The sequence below is a fragment of the Ailuropoda melanoleuca genome, chromosome 3, assembly GCF_002007445.2.
Source record: "Ailuropoda melanoleuca isolate Jingjing chromosome 3, ASM200744v2, whole genome shotgun sequence".
NCBI classification, from domain to species: Eukaryota; Metazoa; Chordata; class Mammalia; order Carnivora; family Ursidae; genus Ailuropoda; species Ailuropoda melanoleuca.
In genome coordinates this window covers 35,538,358-35,556,808 of record NC_048220.1, presented here as the reverse complement: position 1 = coordinate 35,556,808, position 18,451 = coordinate 35,538,358, and the positions used below count along the sequence as shown (strand labels likewise).

The 18,451-nt window shown below is 36.2% G+C and overlaps 1 protein-coding gene and 1 non-coding gene across 5 annotated transcripts in view; both read right to left on the bottom strand.

Annotated features, from left to right (window-relative positions):
• MTREX (Mtr4 exosome RNA helicase) overlaps positions 1–18,451 on the bottom strand; it is a 94,723-nt gene that overhangs the window by 29,303 nt on the left and 46,969 nt on the right. For all 4 annotated transcript variants that reach the window (XR_004624068.1, XM_002928073.4, XM_034656238.1 and 1 more), the window contains 3 exons: positions 16,670–16,842; positions 16,071–16,139; positions 3,360–3,488 (listed from right to left, as the gene is read on the bottom strand). Coding sequence is in view for 3 of the 4 variants with exons in the window: in XM_002928073.4 (XP_002928119.1) it covers positions 3,360–3,488; positions 16,071–16,139; positions 16,670–16,842 (371 nt within the window). In the remaining variant the exon portion in view is untranslated. The remainder of the gene's footprint in view (positions 1–3,359; positions 3,489–16,070; positions 16,140–16,669; positions 16,843–18,451) is intronic.
• Positions 4,195–4,349, bottom strand: LOC117801666. Its single transcript, XR_004624414.1, has one exon. It is a non-coding gene; the product is annotated as a small nucleolar RNA SNORA62/SNORA6 family (small nucleolar RNA).

Genomic DNA, 18,451 nt, shown 5'->3' with positions numbered 1-18,451 from the left:
AGGGCCCAAAGACTAGCATAAACGCTTTTACACAATAAAGATATACAGAAAAGGCCATATTGAGAAGTGTAGAAGGGGCAGAGACATAGTTAGGAATCAAACCTGTCAGCAGGGTGACCCCCCAAAAGGAGTGTTACCTCAGCCACACAGTTCCACCCTGAAGATTCAGAGGATCAAATCCCACATTAGGCACCCCTGCCCTGGGGACATGCATCAGGAAGAAAAGTCCCCTTTTAACATCTGGCTTTGAAAGTCAGGGAAACTTAACTCCAGGAGAGTTGGAGGGCTACAGGAACCTCAGAGCCCTGCTGACTAAAGATGGCACAAATAAAGGATAGACATACCGTACTCAAGGACTCGATGAATTAATACCACTAAAATGTCTATACCACTCGGGGCGTCTGGGTGGCTCAGTTAGTTAAATGTCTGCCTTTGGCTCAGGTCATGATCCTGGAGTCCTGGTATGGAGCTCCTCCGCATGGGGCTCCCTCCTCAGAGGGGGATCTGCGTCTCCCTCTCCCTTTGCCCCTCCCCCTGCTCGGGCTCTCTCAAATAAATAAATGAAATCTTAAAAAAAAAAAGGGTATATCACTCAAAGCAATCTACAGATTTAATGCAATCCTTATCAAAATACATATTTTGATACAAAGAACTTTGTTCTTTCATACAAAGAACTAAATCACATAATCCTAAAATTTGTGTAGAATCACAAAGATCTTGATGCAGAATCATCAAGCCAAACAGTCAAAGCAGTTGAGAAAGAAGAAAAAAGCTGGAGCTCAACACAATTCCAGATTTCAAATTATACTACAAAGTTATAATAATCAAACAGTATGGTACTGGCACAAAAGAAGATCAATGGAACAGAACAGAGAGCCCAGAAATAAAGCCACTATTATAAGGTCAATTAATCTAAGAAAAATGAGGTAATAAGAATGTACAATGTGGGGGCGCCTGGGTGGCGCAGCTGTTAAGCGTCTGCCTTCGGCTCAGGGCGTGATCCCGGCGTTCCGGGATCGAGCCCTACATCAGGCTCCTCCGCTGGAAGCCTGCTTCTTCCTCTCCCACTCCCCCTACTTGTGTTCCTCTCGCTGGCTGTCTGTCTCTGTTAAATAAATAAATAAAATCTTTAAAAAAAAAAAAAAAAGAATGTACAATGTGGAAGAGAGTCTAAGCGACAAAAGGTGCTAAGAAAACCGGACAGTCACATACAAAATTATTAAGCTGGACTACTTTCCTATACCATTAAAAAAAAAAAAGGATTAAAGACCTAAATATGAGACCTGAAACCATAAAACTCCTATAAGAAGGAGAGTTTCAGTGGCTCAGTTGGTTAAGTGTCCAACTCCTGATTTCAGCTCAGGTCATGAGATGGAGCCCCATGTCAGACTTTGTGCTGGGAGTGGAGCCTGCTTAAGATCCTTTCCCTTTCTCTTTCTCTCCTTCTGTGCCTCCCTCGCCCCAACTCACACTCTCTATAAACAAAACAAAAACAAGATAAAAAAACAACTCCTAAAAGTAAACAACTCCTAAAGGTACTACTGCCCAGCAGTATTTTTTTTGGATCAGGATCTTCAGGCAAGAGCAACAAAACCAAAAATAAACAAAAGGTTCTACATCAAACTTTAACTTTTGCAGCAAAGGAAACCATCCGCAAAATGAGAAAGCAACCTACTTGATGGGAGAAGATATCTGCAAATGATATATCCAATAAAAGGTTAATTAAAAAAAAACTCATAAAACTAAACACACACACAAAATCTGACTAAAAAATAGGCAGAGGACCTGAACAGACATTCTTCCAAAGAAGATATTCAGATAGCTGACACACACATGAAAAGATGCTCAGTATCACTAATCATCAGGGAAATGCAAACCACAATGAAATATCACCACCCACCTGTCAGAATGGCTAGTATCAAAAGTTAAGAAGTAGTGTCGGTAAGGCTGTGGAGAAAAGGGAACCTTCATGCACTGTTGGTGAGAATGTAAATGAGTACAGCCACTGTGGAAAACAGTGTGGCAGCTCCTCAAAAAATTAGCGATAGAAACATCATATGATCCAATAATTCCACTTCTGGAATTATTATTCTAAAAAAATGAACACACTAATCTGAAAAGATACATGCACCCCTATGTTTATTGCAGCATTATATACAACAGCCAAGACAAAAAAGCAATCTAACCATCCATTAACAGATGAATGGATAAAGATGTGTTACACACACACCCACACACACACAATCACACACAAAAAAGAATGAAATCTTGTCGTGTGCAACAACATGGATGGATGTGCAATATGGTTATTATGTTGAGTGAAATAAGTCAAAGATAAATATCTCATGATTTCACTTATATGTGAAATCTAAAAAACAAAAGAAACAAACAAAAAACCCAAAAACACATTCAAAAATACAGAGAACAAACTGGTGGTTGCCTGAGGGGAGGTGGGTGAAGTGACAGAAGCAAGATGTGAAGGGGATTAAGAGATACACACTTCTTTTTTTTTTTTTTTAAAGATTTTATTTATTTGACAGAGATAGAGACAGCCAGCGAGAGAGGGAACACAAGCAGGGGAGTGGGAGAGGAAGAAGCAGGCTCATAGCCGAAGAGCCTGATGTGGGGCTCGATCCCATAACGCCGAGATCACGCCCTGAGCCGAAGGCAGACGCTTAACCGCTGTGCCACCCAGGCGCCCCGAGATACACACTTCTAGTTATAAAATAAGTAAGTCACAGGGATGACAAGTACAGCATAGGGAATACAGCCAATAATGTTGTAATAACTTTGTACGGTGGCAGATGGCGACAACACTTATTGTGGTGAGCATTTCTAACACATATAAATGTTGAGTCACTATGCTGAGTCACTTCGAATAATATGTCAACTACACTTAACCTAAAATTCTGTTAAAAGCACATGGGAATTAAACGGTTTCAACTAAGAAAACTTACGCAGGATTTTTAATTATCAAATTACTGCTTCAATATTTCATAGAAATATAATGAACAGTGTGGATGAAGTAAAACTATAAAGTTATTTCATCACAAAAAGATTAAAACATCATTATAGTTCAGGTAAAATCCAACTTCATGTAAAAAGTTTTATTAAATTCTCTTTATCTTTCACTTCATCATTATTTACCTGACCACAATTTGGTAATAGAAACAGAGTTTAAATCACATTAATCACCCTTCTGATATTTTAGATGGCTTTAACATACCTTTAAAAGCCTTGGAAACTTCCCGTTTAGAAATCACAATAGTATGTTCATTATAATCATATTCAGGAAATCTAGTGATTATAAGTAATTCAAAAAGTACTTGAAATCTTAAGGTGAAAAATAATGTGCAAACCTGCATTTCTCCTTTCTCATCAGGTTTAGCTGGTTTTGCAGCCTCGGTAGCTGAATTTTTCAAACTTTCTTTGCTACAGCGCAGAAGCACTTCAACTACATATAGAGGATCCAGTTCACCAGAATTAGGCTAGAAAAAACAGGATAAAAGAAGCTCATTATTTCTTAAATACTGGCCCGCAAATTTTAAGTTCCATAGGTACCCAGACTATGTTCTCAGCATTTAACATCATGAATGGTACATACTGCACAGTAAATGTTTATTTTATGAAATGAAGGCTGTCCTTTATCCTTAACATGCTCCACTGAATGAGGAAACACAGAAATTACTTGATACTGTGAATTCAGATGAGATTCAGTGTGTGTGTCCAGGGTGGTATGGCTGTAGACTTGACACTTATGCATTTACATAGCATCAGCTGCTCTCCCTCTCTGCTCACTTCCCTGCTCAAGCTCTCTCTTCAAAATAAATCAATCTTAAAAAATAATTGTACAAATAAAACGCCATTTTAAATTTCTAATGATTTGTTTGTAATTTTAATATTATTCCCGAATTAGAAAAAGAAACTATAAGAAATCAACAGTATCTGAAAATAAATCTGTATCTTCAGATTATCCTAAACATCATGAAAATTATACTGAAAGTAGGTTACTTTATTGCTTAGTACACTGGCACCTCTATAATGTGGTTTTATATCATTTTATTAAAAGACTTTTGTCTTTTATATTCTCTAATAAAAACATGATTCTCAAGATCCAAGGATTAATTACACCTGTAATTTATGATAATCTGCTTGACAGCAGTATCTTTTTTTTTTTTTTTTTTTTTTTTTTTTACTTGTAGCAAGAATTACTATCAAACTCCACTCATTGGGCCAGAGACCCTTGTGGTGTTAGTGAAAAGACTTGCCCCTCATGTAGCACACTACCTACACTTGTGAGTTCATCGGCCAGCCAGTGGCCTCAACTCCAAGCTCTAACAATGTGCAGGACAGCAGTATCTTTCAAACAGCAGTAAGATATTTTTCTTTGGTAAGGAACTCCTCTCTTCTTTTTAATTCAATATTCGAGTGATCCCTTTTGCATAAAATAGATAAAAGGAAAGTTATTTTGATTGTGGAGTCAACATGTCAAAGAATTGACTACATGGTATCCCCTAGGCACAGTTACTGTTCAAAACTGAAAAACTTTCAAGAAACTACAATAAACCCATACCTATGATCTATTTCTGCAATAAACTACCAATCACTTAACAAATACATTTCCAAATACAAACCAAAAATACAATCATAATTATCTTATGGAATTCAAATTTCTGAAAGCATAAGCTCCATTCCTCAAAACCCAATTTTTTTCTTCACATCCTTTTTTTTCTTCCAAAATATGGTTATTTTTAAAGAAGTTTCATCAATACATTCTTCATTTTGGTACAGACACAAACCAAAACTGAATAATATTTTCAATTAAGTCTGTATCTGCAAAGATTATGTATTTATGTAAAGCTCAGTCAATATAAAATGATTTTATAAAACAATGAGCTAAGAAGTTATGACCCAACTGTTAATTCTTCCAGGGTACAAAAGACTGTAAGGAGAATCAATGACTGTTATCTTCGCTTCCAGAGGAGAAAAAAATCCTGTGTAAGATCCATTCCACAGTCGGATGAATGAATGAACTCCAAAGTGTTAGGTGACAAGTGAGTATTTAAACAAAAATCATCTACGATTTATGAACAATCAATCTGTAACGTATCTAGATAATCTAAAACTGTCTTGTTGAGTTTAGTTCCAATTCTACAGATTTTATTTTTAAATTTAATATTCTTCCTCTGTAAGCTAAAACAATCATAGAAGTAACTCTTGGAACTTAAGTATATCATATGTAATCTTTCTTTGTAAAGCTACCAAAATCACTCATATTACAGAGATATACTATGGGAGCACACTTCAAAGACTTCTTTATTGAGGCGTTAAGTGGCAATTTGCTGTTAAATATATTTCTGAAAGGTTATAAAATAATTCAGGGTGCCTAGGTGGTAAGGTTGATTAAGCATCTCACTCTTGATATTGGCTCAGGTCATGATTTCAGAGTCATGAGACTGAGCCCCAAGCTGGGCTCTGTGCTAAGTGGGAGGCCTGCTTAAGATTCTCTCTCTCCCTCTCCCTCTGTCTCTTCCCCTGCTTGCACGCTTTCCCCCTCTCTCTCTCTCTCTCAAGAAAAAAAAAATATAAAATTGTTCTCACTGAACTATTTCTAAGCTCTATACTGTAGTAAAGGTGGATCAGCAATGTCATCCTCACATAAGAAAATAGTTACTAAATGTTCTAGTTGGCTTAATGATTGTCTTAGTATAAATTCTTTAAATTTTGACACCTATGTCCTTATTTTTAACTTCTTAATCATATAGTTGAACTTTCTTTTTCCTAACTTCTTTTCATTTCTTTTAAAACGAGGCTAATTTCATACTATGAATGAAAATTGTCAGATTAAAATACAATTTTGATGAAAATTTCAAGTTTGTAGAATACAAAGTAAAAATATAAAATAAATTTTGACAATGCGGACAATCACCATTTTTATCTCTTTAAAATGCTTCAACGATCTTCTTCCTTAGTGTTTATTTTTCCTCTCTCCCTACCAAACCCTGTTAACCACAAAAACCTCTGAATTAGTATTCTGACCTAGATTACAAAATCAATAAAACAAATATTTCAAGTTTTTAGTGAACAAATATAAGCAACACAGTGGAAAAATCAGTTTCACCATCAATTTAACCAAAAAGAAAAAAAAGTGGAATGTGTTCTTCTCTAATCCCCATTCCATATTTGCCTAAAAGAATTCTCATCAACTCGCACTACTTTTATATATGGATTAAGGACCAAAAGAGGTAAATTATTTAAAAACCTGTTCACTATGTATGTGTGCGCAAATGTAATTATAATTGTGTTAGGTATAATTTTTCTCCCTTACAAATACAAAACCTGAGATCAATCACCAGCATGACAGCATGAGGAGTGTATCACAAACCCACCTCCCTAACAAACTTGAGAAAATTATAAAAAACCAACCACGTAAAGTCTCTGGAAATGGTTCTAAGGGCACATAGCAAGTGAAGAAACATCTATTCAAGAAAGTCCATAAAACTGGGGTGCCTGGATCAGTTAGTTAAGTGTCTGCCTTGCTTCAGGTCATGATCCCAGGGTTCTGAGAGTTTGCTTCTCCCTCTGCCTCTCCCCCTGCTTGTGCTCTCTCTTGTCTCTCTCTCTCTCCAACGAATAAATAAAATCTTAAAAAAAAAAAAAAGTCCACAAAATTCATTAGGAACATAAGTCTGATATCTAAACCAAGATCACTCCTACCTCATTTCTCCTAGCTCGTCAAGACAAAAACTGCAGATCAGTGAAGCCAAAATACAGTAGGGCTCCTCCCTGCAGCTCTCAGTTGGAGGGCAATCTTCCCAAAAGGCGTAGGATGCCATTTACTGAGGCATTAAGTGGAAGGCATTAAATTTCTTATCCTGCTCCCACCTACCCATTGATGAGGGTAAGTTCTGGGCAAGGAAGCCTGAATGGTGGGGGCACCATTCTTCTGCCCAGCCACAACTGGCTGGTCAGAAGCTCTATCTTAGGTGTGGTACTGCTGAGAATACTGGGGCCTCAACAGCCCTTGTATACCCTGTCTTTAAGGCATTGCTGTCATGCTAGGAGAGGGGAACCATAAAGACCTGACATATAAGGGCACCTGGATCTCTCAGTCAGTTAAGCGTCCTACTCTTGATTTCATCTCAGGTCATGATCTCAGGGAAATGGGATCAAAGCCTGCATGGGGCTCCCTGCTCAACAGGGGTTTGCTGGTCTCCCTCTCTCTCTGCACCCCACCCCCCGCATGCTCTCTAAAATAAATAAGTAAAATCTTAAAAAAAAAAAAAAAAAAAGAACTGAGGATGCTGCCTCCACGCTTCATGTAGTCCACAGGTCCTAAAGTGTCACTCAGAATGAAGAAGGTTATGAGTGGGGGTGGAACAGACTTCACTCAACTGAGCTAAGCACTAAACCAATAAACAAGTAAATAAAAATTGTAAGACATGAACAGAAAAGTATGATCCAAGACCTAAGTACCAAAGAAATCAGTCAACAGAAGAAAATGCCTGTGTGACCAGATATTGGATTAAACAAAGACTTAAACGTAACCAGTATAAATATTTTCAAACAACTAAAGGAACCATAATTAAAGAAGTAAAGGAAGGTAAAATAACAATGTCATTTCAAATAGAGAATATCAATAAAGAGATAGATATGATAAAAACAACCAAAAAGGAAATTCTTAAATTCGTAAGTATCCCTGAATTGAAAGAAATCACTAGAGGGGCTCAAGAGATCTGAAGTAGCAGAAGAAAGCAGCAGCACATTTGTACATAGACTGAGAGATTACGTAACCCAAAAAACGGGGGGGGAAGGAGACAATGAACAGAACCTCAGACAAATTTAGGCTATCAGTAAGTACAACAATATACTCATGTGAGTACCAGGAGAAGAGAGAAAGAGATGAAAAAATATCTGATGAAATAATGGCTGAAAATGTCCCAAATTAACTGGAAAATATTAATCTACATACCCAGGAAATTCAATGGACTCCAAGTAGAATAAATATAAAGAGATGAACAGAGACACATCATAGTAAAAATGCAGAAACCCAAAACAAAGGAGAGAATCTCGAAATCAGCAAGAGGGAAAAAAAAAAAAGACTCCTCTCTCTTACAGTGGACCACAGTAAGATTAACAGCAGAAACCTCTCCGCAAAAACAATGGAGACCAGAAGGCAGTGGGTTGGCATATTCACAGAAAAACACTTGTTAACCAAGATCTATATAGCCATCAAAGTTATTTTTCAAAAACAGATATTCCCAGATAAGCAAAAACAGAGAATTTGGTGCTAGCAGAACCCACTTTATAAAAAATACAAGAAATTCTTGAGGCTGAAAGCCAGGGACACTAGACATTAATCTGAATCTACATGAATAAACAGAGCACTGGTGTAGGTAATTATGTAACTATAAAAGACAGTACAAAGAATTATTTATTTTTCTACTAAATGATTTAAAAATAGTAAGTATATATTGAATAGTTAAATCTGGAACATATAGGAATGTAGTATATTTGCCAATAATGACACAAAGGAGGTAGGTAGGAGCAAAGCTAAGGCAGTAACTCCAGATGGTAACTTGCATCCATAGGATCCAATAAAATAAACCAGAAATGATAAATGAGATTAATATAACAAAAGCTATAAATACTTGTTCTTTCTTATCTAAGCTTCTTTATAAGTCATAAAATCATATTAAGTAATAATTATATATTGTTGGGTTTATAACATTTATAGATTATGCCACAAAAAAGAGGGAAAATGGAAGAAATGTATACGGGAGTAATGTTTCTACATCTCATTGGAATTCAGTATAAATCTGAAACTTATTTTATTAAGTTATTATGGAAATGCTGAATATGGAAGGCCCTAGCAACCACTAAGAAGATAACAAAATACAGAGATGTAGACAAAAACATAAAAAAGTAGAAATCATTAAAATAAACTGAAATGTTCTGTTAGAACATAAGCACTTAATGTAAAAGAAAGCAGTAAAGGAGGACTAGAAAAACAAAAAGAAATGAGACTATAGAAAACAAAAGGCATAATGAAAAGCACAAATTCAATGATATCAATAATACTAAAAGTGAATAGATTAACCAACCAATTACGGAACCCAAACAAGAGGTAGAGATTTTTCAGATTGAATAAAAAAAAGATCCAACTATGCAGTCTATAGGAGACACACTTTAATTGATAGAAATGAAGGGAGAAATAGAAATTCAAAAATAATAGTTGAGTCTTCAATACCTTACTTTAATGCATAGAATAGACAAAAATCTGCAAGAAACAGAAAACCTGAACACCACCATAAACAAACCAGACCTAACAGACATCTACAGAATATCTCGCCCAAAACAGAATATACATTCTTCTCAACTGCACATAAAACATTCTGTAGGACAGACCATATGTCAGGTCATTAAACAAATTTCAATAAATTCAGGGGCGCCTGGGTGGCGCAGTCGTTAAGTGTCTGCCTTCAGCTCAGGGCATGATCCCGGCGTTCTGGGATCGAGCCCCACGTCAGGCTCCTCTGCTGGGAGCCTGCTTCTTCCTCTCCCAGTCCCCCTGCTTGTGTTCCCTGTCTCACTGGCTATCTCTCTCCCTGTCAAATAAATAAATAAAATCTTAAAAAAATTTTTTTCAATAAATTCACAAGGACTGAAATAATGCCAATTATTTCTCAACAACAATGGAATGACACTGGAAATAAAAAAACGGACAGAAATTTAGGAATTTCATGAATATATGGAAATTAACACACTACTAAATAGCCAGTGGGTCAAAGAAGAAATCAAAAGAGAAATTAGAAAATACTTAGAAGTAAATGAAAATGAAAAAAATATACCAAAACTTATTGTATGCAGTTAAAATATCTCCCTGGAGGGGAATTTATAGGCATAAATGCTGGTATTAAACTGGAAGAAAGATCTCAAACTAATAACCTGATCTTCTACCTTAAGACAATAAAAGAAAAGAACAGAAAACTAAAACTTAAGCTAGCAGACAGAAGGATTAACAAAAATGGAGCAGAAATTAATGAAACAAAAACAGAAAAAAAAAATCAATGAACAAAAGCTGGTTCTTTGAGATCAACAAAACTGACAGTCATTTAGCCAGATGAAAGATTCAAATTATTAGAATAAGACACGAAGGAGGGGACATTAGTAACCACCTTCAGGAAATAGAAAGGATTATGAATTAATATCATGAACAAGTATATACAAGTAAATTAGGTAACTTAGGTGAAAAGGACTAATTTCTAAGAAAGCAAATCACTGAAAATGACCCAAGAAGTAGTAAACAATCTGAAAAGACCCTATAAAACTGACTTAATAATTATAAACTGCACTCAAAGCAAAGCCTAGGCCCAGGTGTTCTCACTGCCAAAATCTTCCAATTAAAAAAAAATTAATACCATTTCTTCAAAAACTTGTCAAAAAACAGAAGAGAAGGGGAACACCTCCAAACTCATTTTGAGGCCAGCATTAACCTGTTACCAAACTCACACAAGACATCACAATAAAACTACAGACTGGTATCACCTGTAAATGTAAATGCAAAAGTTTCTCCAACATACTAGCAAAATGAATCCAGCAACACATAAAATGAATAATACAACATGACCAAGTGGGGTTTACCAAGGAATCCAAAGTTGGTTTAACGTTTAAAAATCAATTAACCTAGTATATCACATCAGAATAAATACAAAATGGAATTAAAAACAACTACATGATTACCTGAATAGGTACATAAAAAGCATTTGACAAAACACAACAATCTTTCATGATGAAAACACTCAACAAACTACGAACAGAAAGAAACTTCCTCAACTTGGTAAAGGACACTTAATAAAAACCCAGAGCTGGGGCGCCTGGGTGGCGCAGTCGTTAAGCGTCTGCCTTCGGCTCAGGGCGTGATCCTGGCGTTCCGGGATGGAGCCCCACATCAGGCTCCTCCGCTAGGAGCCTGCTTCTTCCTCTCCCGCTCCCCCTGCTTGTGTTCCCTCTCTCGCTGGCTGTCTGTCTAATAAATAAATAAATAAATCTTAAAAAACAAAACAAAACAAAAACAAAAACCAGAGCTAACATCATTCACAATGGATAAACACTGGATGTTTCCCCGCTAAATTAGGAAAAAGACTGCTCTCATCACCTCTATTAATCCTGTACTTGAGGTTTTAACCATAACAATCAGGCAAAAAAAGAATTAAAATGCATCCACCTTGAAAAGGGAGACAGCTATCTCTATTTGCAGACACAACATGGCTTTATACTTGAAAAACAATACATTACCAATTAAGAATATCTAAACAAGGGATGCCTGGGTGGCACTCGGTTAAGCCACCTACTCTTGATTTCAGCTCGGGTTGTGAAACTGAGCCCCATTTTGGGCTCCTCACTCAGTGGGGAATATGCTTGAGGATTATTTCCCTCTGCCCCTCACCACGTGCTTTCTCTCTCTGTCTCTCTCCAAAATAAACAAATCTTTTTTTTTTTTAAGATTTTATTTATTAGAGAGAGAGAGGGACAGCCAGCAAGAGAGGGAACACAGGCAGGGGGAGTGGGAGAGGAAGAAGCAGGCTCCCAGCGGAGGAGCCTGATGTGGGGCTCGATCCCAGCACTCTGGGATCATGCCCTGAGCGAAAGGCAGACACGTGCGCTACCCAGGCGCCCCCCAAATAAACAAATCTTAAAAAAAAAAAAGTCTGTAAATAAGAGGGAAAACATGCTGTGTTCATGAATGAAAGACTCAATTATGTTAAGACAGCAATACTCTCCAAGCTGAGATTCTGAGCAAGCCCTCTCAGAATTCCAGCTGACTTCTTTGTAAAAACTGAGAAGCAGATAATCAAATTCATATGAAATTGTAAGGATCCCAGAATAGCCAAAACAATCTGAAAAAGAAGAACAAAGTTGGAGAACTCATAAATCTATTTTTTTGAAATTTAACTACAAAGATATGGTAAATGAAGACCATATGGTACTGGCACTGGGACAGAGAGGTCAATGAATGGAACTGAGAGTCTAGAAATAAACCTATGTGATGGGGCGCCTGGGTGGCACAGCGGTTAAGCATCTGCCTTCGGCTCAGGGCGTGATCCTGGCATTATGGGATCGAGCCCCACATCAGGCTCCTCTGCTATGAGCCTGCTTCTTCCTCTCCCACTCCCCCTGCTTGTGTTCCCTCTCTCGCTGGCTGTCTCTATCTCTGTCAAATAAATAAATAAAATCTTTTAAAAAAAAAAAAAAGAAATAAACCTATGTGTCTATGATCTTCTGAGTTTTGATGAGGATGACATGATCATTTAGTGAGGAAAGAATTTTCCAATAACCAGGGCTATGAGAAGAATGAAGCTGCACTGTCCTTACCTTATACCACATACAAAAGTTAACTGAAAACGGATCAGGGACTAAACATAATAGCTGAAACTATAAAACTCTTAGAAGAAAACACAGAGGTAAATCTTCATGACCTTGATGTTGGCAGTAATTTTTATACATGACACCAAAACCATGAGTAATAAGAAAAAGAAAAGATCTAATTGGATTACATCAAAATTAAAAACTTGTGCTTCAAAGGACACTATCAAGAAAGTGAAGATAATCCACAAAATGGGAGATAAATATCTGGAAATCAAATATCATAAAGAACTTACATTAACTTAGTAATAAAATGAGAACTCAATTTGAATGTGGGTGAGCAAAAGAGCTGAAGACATTTCTCCAAAGAATATACAAATGGCCAATTAGCACATAAAAAGATCCTTGGTAATATTAGCCATCAGGGAAATACAAATCAAGACCACAATGAGATACCACTACATACCAAGCGTAATCAAAAAGTCAGATATTAAGTGTTGGTGAGAATGTGAAGAAATAAAAACTGTCATACATTGTTAATGGGAATGTGAAATGGTGTAGCCACTTTTGAAAACCACCTGGCAGTTCTTTAAATGGTTATACGGTATCAACAGGATCCAGCAATTTCACTCCCAAGAGAAATGAAAACATATGTCCACACAAAAACTCAGACATGGATGTTTATAGGGACATTATTCATAACAGCCCAGAAGTAGAAACAATCCAAATCTATCAACTCATGAATGGATAAACAAAATGTCGTGTATCTCTACAATGGAATGCTACTCATTCACAAAAAGGAACAAAAAGCTGATATACACTACAACATGCTTAAACCCTGGAAACATTAGGCTAAGAAGCCAGTCGCAAAACACATTATGATGCAATTTAATGAAATTTTCAGAACAGGCAAATCTATAGAGAGTAGATTAGTAGCTATTCAGGATTGAGGGTATGGGAGCACAGGGTGGAATGACAAAGGTTTCCTTTTCCTTTTGAGGGGATGAAAATGTTCTAAAATCAATTGTGGTGATGGCGAATTTACTAAAAGTCACTGAGTTAACAGTACAGTATGTAAATACTATCTCAATAAAACTGTTGAAAAAAGAAACACATAAGAAATGTAAAACCTGCAGTGAAAGAAATATATAGCACGTCAGCACACTACAAGTAAAGATATTCTGCCCTAGCAATATTCTCTTCGATATAGACAAGTTATGGAATGAGTAAACTGGCAAAGGCTTTTCCACCATTATATGTAAGTTATACATTTTCTACCATTATACGTAAGTTATATAAGTATGAATGGAACCACAACATTTAGCATTTATGGCCACATTTTTTATTGTACACGAAAAACCGAAATTAATAGCTGTCAGAAGTTTAAATGAAGACTACCCTTTCAAGTTCTTCTCCAGGAAGATCATACTTATGTTACTAATAATTATTCCTAAGAAAATATTATATGTCTTTGGAAGAGAGAAGAGGCAGGCAAGCATTTTATAGTTTTCTCATGTCTAAAGGTGGTTAAATAGAAAATATAAAAGCCTGTAAATCATATCTGAGTTCTAGTCATGGCTCAAATGAATAATACCCATGCAATCTTTGTCAAGGTTAAAATTTCAAGCTTTACTTCACCATGTATTTAAAATAAGGTGGGGGGGGAGCAGAATGAGAGAGGTAAACTTTATCCAGTTTAATAGTGTTGGCTCAATACAGCCAACTTTTCACATACCCAAGTCTGAAATCTTATCATCACTAAAGATCCCAACTTCCCACACAAGACTGTCCATTCTAGTTCCTTAATATTCTCCATCTGAACCCTTCTTCTATTACCATCTTCCTTCTAACGGACCCAAAAAAGAGTAAGTCTCCTTAACTGAAAAACTTGTATCTACTATGCTATCTCTTCAAATATCCTTCAAACAGTCAATACAGTAACTTCTGATCAGATCAATCCCTCCCTCAAAAATAAACAGATTAAAAAAGCAAACCATCAAACTAAACCCAAGCAAACCGATCAACCAACTAATCTTCAAACACCTACCACTGCTTACAAATGTTTAGATCTAGACTGAATATACTCAAATCTACATTTTAACCATTTTCTGTGATTAACTTCAATACTTTTAAAGGATTTCACTCTTTACCCAAAATGTTCTGGACCTGCTGCATATCACTGCTCCTCCAGCAGTAAATATCCATCAAATGAATGCTACTAATTCTCCAAGGTTCCTTTAAAAATTTTAAATCATTTTCCTAATTAGATGCCATCTCTAATAGACCAGACATAATTTCTTCCTCCTCTGTGCTCCAAATGCACTTTACTTATATCTTTACTAAAGTATTTACACTATTCTGCCTTTTCATTATCTGCTTTCTGTTACTCATCAAATGAGTAAGTACAGAGACTTTGTGTCTATGGTCAATGAATGCTTATGAAATTGGGATCAAATGAGATAACAAGTGTGACAATACTTAAAAAATATATCTTACAAACAATTACTAATGAAGATGGTAATGTATCAAAATGGTAGTAACAAACTAAATATCCTTAAGAAGTTCTTCAGCGGGATTAATCACAGATCATTCACAAATAAGCATCACAAACCTATGAACTTTTATAAAAAAGATTTTACTTATTTGAGAGAGAGAGAGCATGAGCAAAAGGAGAGGGGCAGAGGGAGAGAGGGAAGCAGACTTCTCACTGAGCAGGGAGCCTGATGCAGGGCTTGAACCTGAGCTGAAGGTAGACACTGAACCGAATGCACCACCCAGATGCCCCCAAAGCTATGAACTTGTTTCTCCCAACAAATGGATTCATTATGTCTAAATCCATTTACATAATTCAGGAGTAACTTCCAATCCCAAATCTTAATTTCTACTTGCTCTATATCCAGGTGGACCAAAGTTAATGACAACAAAATCATGAGATGGTCAACCTTATGAGAATGCAGATATATTATGCAAATTATTTTTTTTTTTTTTAAAGGATGCTCCACACCCAGCGTGGTGAGTGTGGGGCCTGAACTCACAACTCCAAGATCAAGACCTGAGCTGAGATCAAGAATTGGACACCCAAGACTAAGCCACCCAGGCACCCCACAAACTACTCATTTTTGAAGATAAAGAAAAATATACATGGAGATACAAAATGCTGCCTGAGGTCACAAACTGGGAGACAAATACAACAGGGTGGCTAATTTAATTTCAAGACAGTCACTCATTTAATAAAGTAACAAAATTTTCCCTAATACTACATTTAAGTAATCTTTTCAAAATATTTACATACGTAATGACCAAAGCCAACTTTATTACTGTCTTCCCTTAGAGAGAATAAGTAAAACTGACTAGCTCTTCTAATACCTTTTCTTCAACTCTCTATTGTATACCTAGTCAAAATTCTAATTTTCCGTAACAGAACTATTTCTAATATTCAGTTTGAAGACTAAAATTATAAAAAGTATTGATGAATTCAGAGAAGACATGTAAACTGTCATGAAATTAAAATTTGTTATTGTTTGGAAAATAACAGCACTTTGAAGACAAAATTTAAGATTATTCAAAAATGTAATTCCTTATGGCAGAATTTATTATAGCTTCTCTTAATGTAATGCTATTTCTTCTTTGATCAATTTCATGAGTCTGAAAAAACTTTTTACTAGAAATTTATATATGATTCTAACTTAAGGGCAATAGTTTACCTTAACATTTGACTTTTTTGAGAAATTCACCACTACTCCCCAGCCAAAATCATCTCCTTCATTCTTTACCTAAAAGAAAGGGAAGTAAATAAAAACATTTATGTTCAAAAAGCAATTTTATAGACTTCTATGCCCCCACAATAGGCTAATAAAACTCTGAGTTTTCCTGGTAAAAAATTTTTTGAAAGATCCATTAAACTTAAGGAAAAAGATGTTAATCCTAAAGAAAAAAATCACCACCAAATTTCATAGGCCTCTAAAACAGCAACAATAGGAATATCTCAGTTGGCAAACAGTTTCAATGATACGATGTATTCGTTCTACAACAATATGAAATCTTTTATATTTTATAGTTAATGAATTCATCCAGGACTTAAAACTGCACACGAAACTGCTTCTATTTTTTGATTTCATAACTGGAAATATTTTATATGTCAATTCCGAAAGTGTCTCCTTCGATTTATATCCCCCCAAATGAAAATCAGTGGAGATTAAAAGGCCTTCACACATGATCCCACCCCCAATCAATTCCATGTGAACAGTGTAAAACAATACAATTAATATAGAACAATTAGAATCTTAACCCAAAAATGACATACCTTTACCAAACGACCTGGCTGTAGAAATGGTAGGCAATATTTTGGCTTATGAATATATTCTTCAATTTCTTTACCCAGTTTGGCAAGCTGCTGTCTAATCTTATAATAGATGACGACACTTTCCTCATTTGGTATTACTATTTTATTATACTGTTCTTCTGAGTTCTTAACCTCTAAATAAAACACAAGTAAAATATTAAAAAAATATGTAAATTATACAAAGATACATCTGTTTTCCTACTACAGATGTACAGATGAAACAAAGTCAGCTTGCATAGATTAGAGGTTTTGTGGAAAAACTTCAGACCTAACTGCATGTCATTCTGAGTATTGTCCTTCTACATTAAGGTTCTACATTAAAGTCCCCCAAATCACCAATAATAGTGACTCAAACTGAGTCTGAATTGGCAGTGATATCAGGTGAGTTGTTTGTCTCCTATGGATGTGGGAGAAGGTATTAACATAAGAATTCGAGGCCTACATTGTTCAACACAGCACTGTCCTATAAAACTCTTTGTAATGGTAGAAATGGGCTAGGTCAGCTTTTTCCAATATACTTCCAGCAGACGCAGCCATATATGGCTATTTAAATTAAAATTAATGAAAATTAAATAAAATTAAATATTTAGTTCCTCAATAGCACTAGCACCATTTCAAATACTCAACTGTCAGTAACTCAACTGGTTACTGACTTCCGGACTTGAATAGCACAGTTACAGAACATTTCCACCACTGCAGAAAGTCCCACTAGACAGAACTATTTTGGACCTTTTAAGTAATACGTTGCTATAAATTTCAGCAAGAATCCAGTTTGCTACTGTCATGAGACCTCCACCACCACCAGGGTCTAGGTCACTAAAACTGAGAACAGGCAATTCAACCACAGTTCTTTCTCTACTCAGTCAGTAGCCAAAACAGAGGCTCTTTTCCCCGATTTTTCTCTTAGCCAATCTAACCATTTATTTTTTTTTTTTAAGATTTTATTTTATTTTTTTCGACAGAGATAGAGACAGCCAGCGAGAGAGAGAACACAAGTAGGGGGAGTGGGAGAGGAAGAAGCAGGCTCATAGCAGAAGAGCCTGATGTGGCTCGATCCCGTAACGCCGGGATCACGCCCTGAGCCGAAGGCAGACGCTTAACCGCTGTGCCACCCAGGCGCCCCAATCTAACCATTTATGATAGAATTTCCTGCTCAAATTCCTACATCTAGTGCTGACCTCCCTTCCTCACTCATTTCATTATGCCTCCATCCCATTGTGAACAAACACTATTTCAACTGGCGTAAAATACACAAAACCTAAAACTCACCATTAATACATTTAGTACATTCACAACATATGCAACGATCACCACCAGAGTTCTAAAATATTTTCACTGCTCCAAAAGGAAACTCCATATCCACTGAGCAAACACTCCTCATTTCCTCCTTCCTCCAGCCCCTGACAACCTTTCTGTGGATTTATCTATTCTAGATATTTCATATACAATCACAGTATACTGAGGCCTTTTGTGTTTGGCTTCCTTCACTGAGCATAATGTTTTCAGGGTTCATCCATGTTATAGCAACATAGCATGTATCAGTACTTCACTCCTTTTTATGTCTGAATATTATTCCACTATATGGGTATACCATTTTTAGTGATCTGTTTACCAGGTGACAGACATCTGAATTATTTCCACCTTTCAGCTACTGTGAATAGTGTTTCTTTGAACATTCATGCACATGTTTTTGTTTGAAAATATTTTTATTTGGTCATATACCCAGGAGTGGAAACGTTGAGC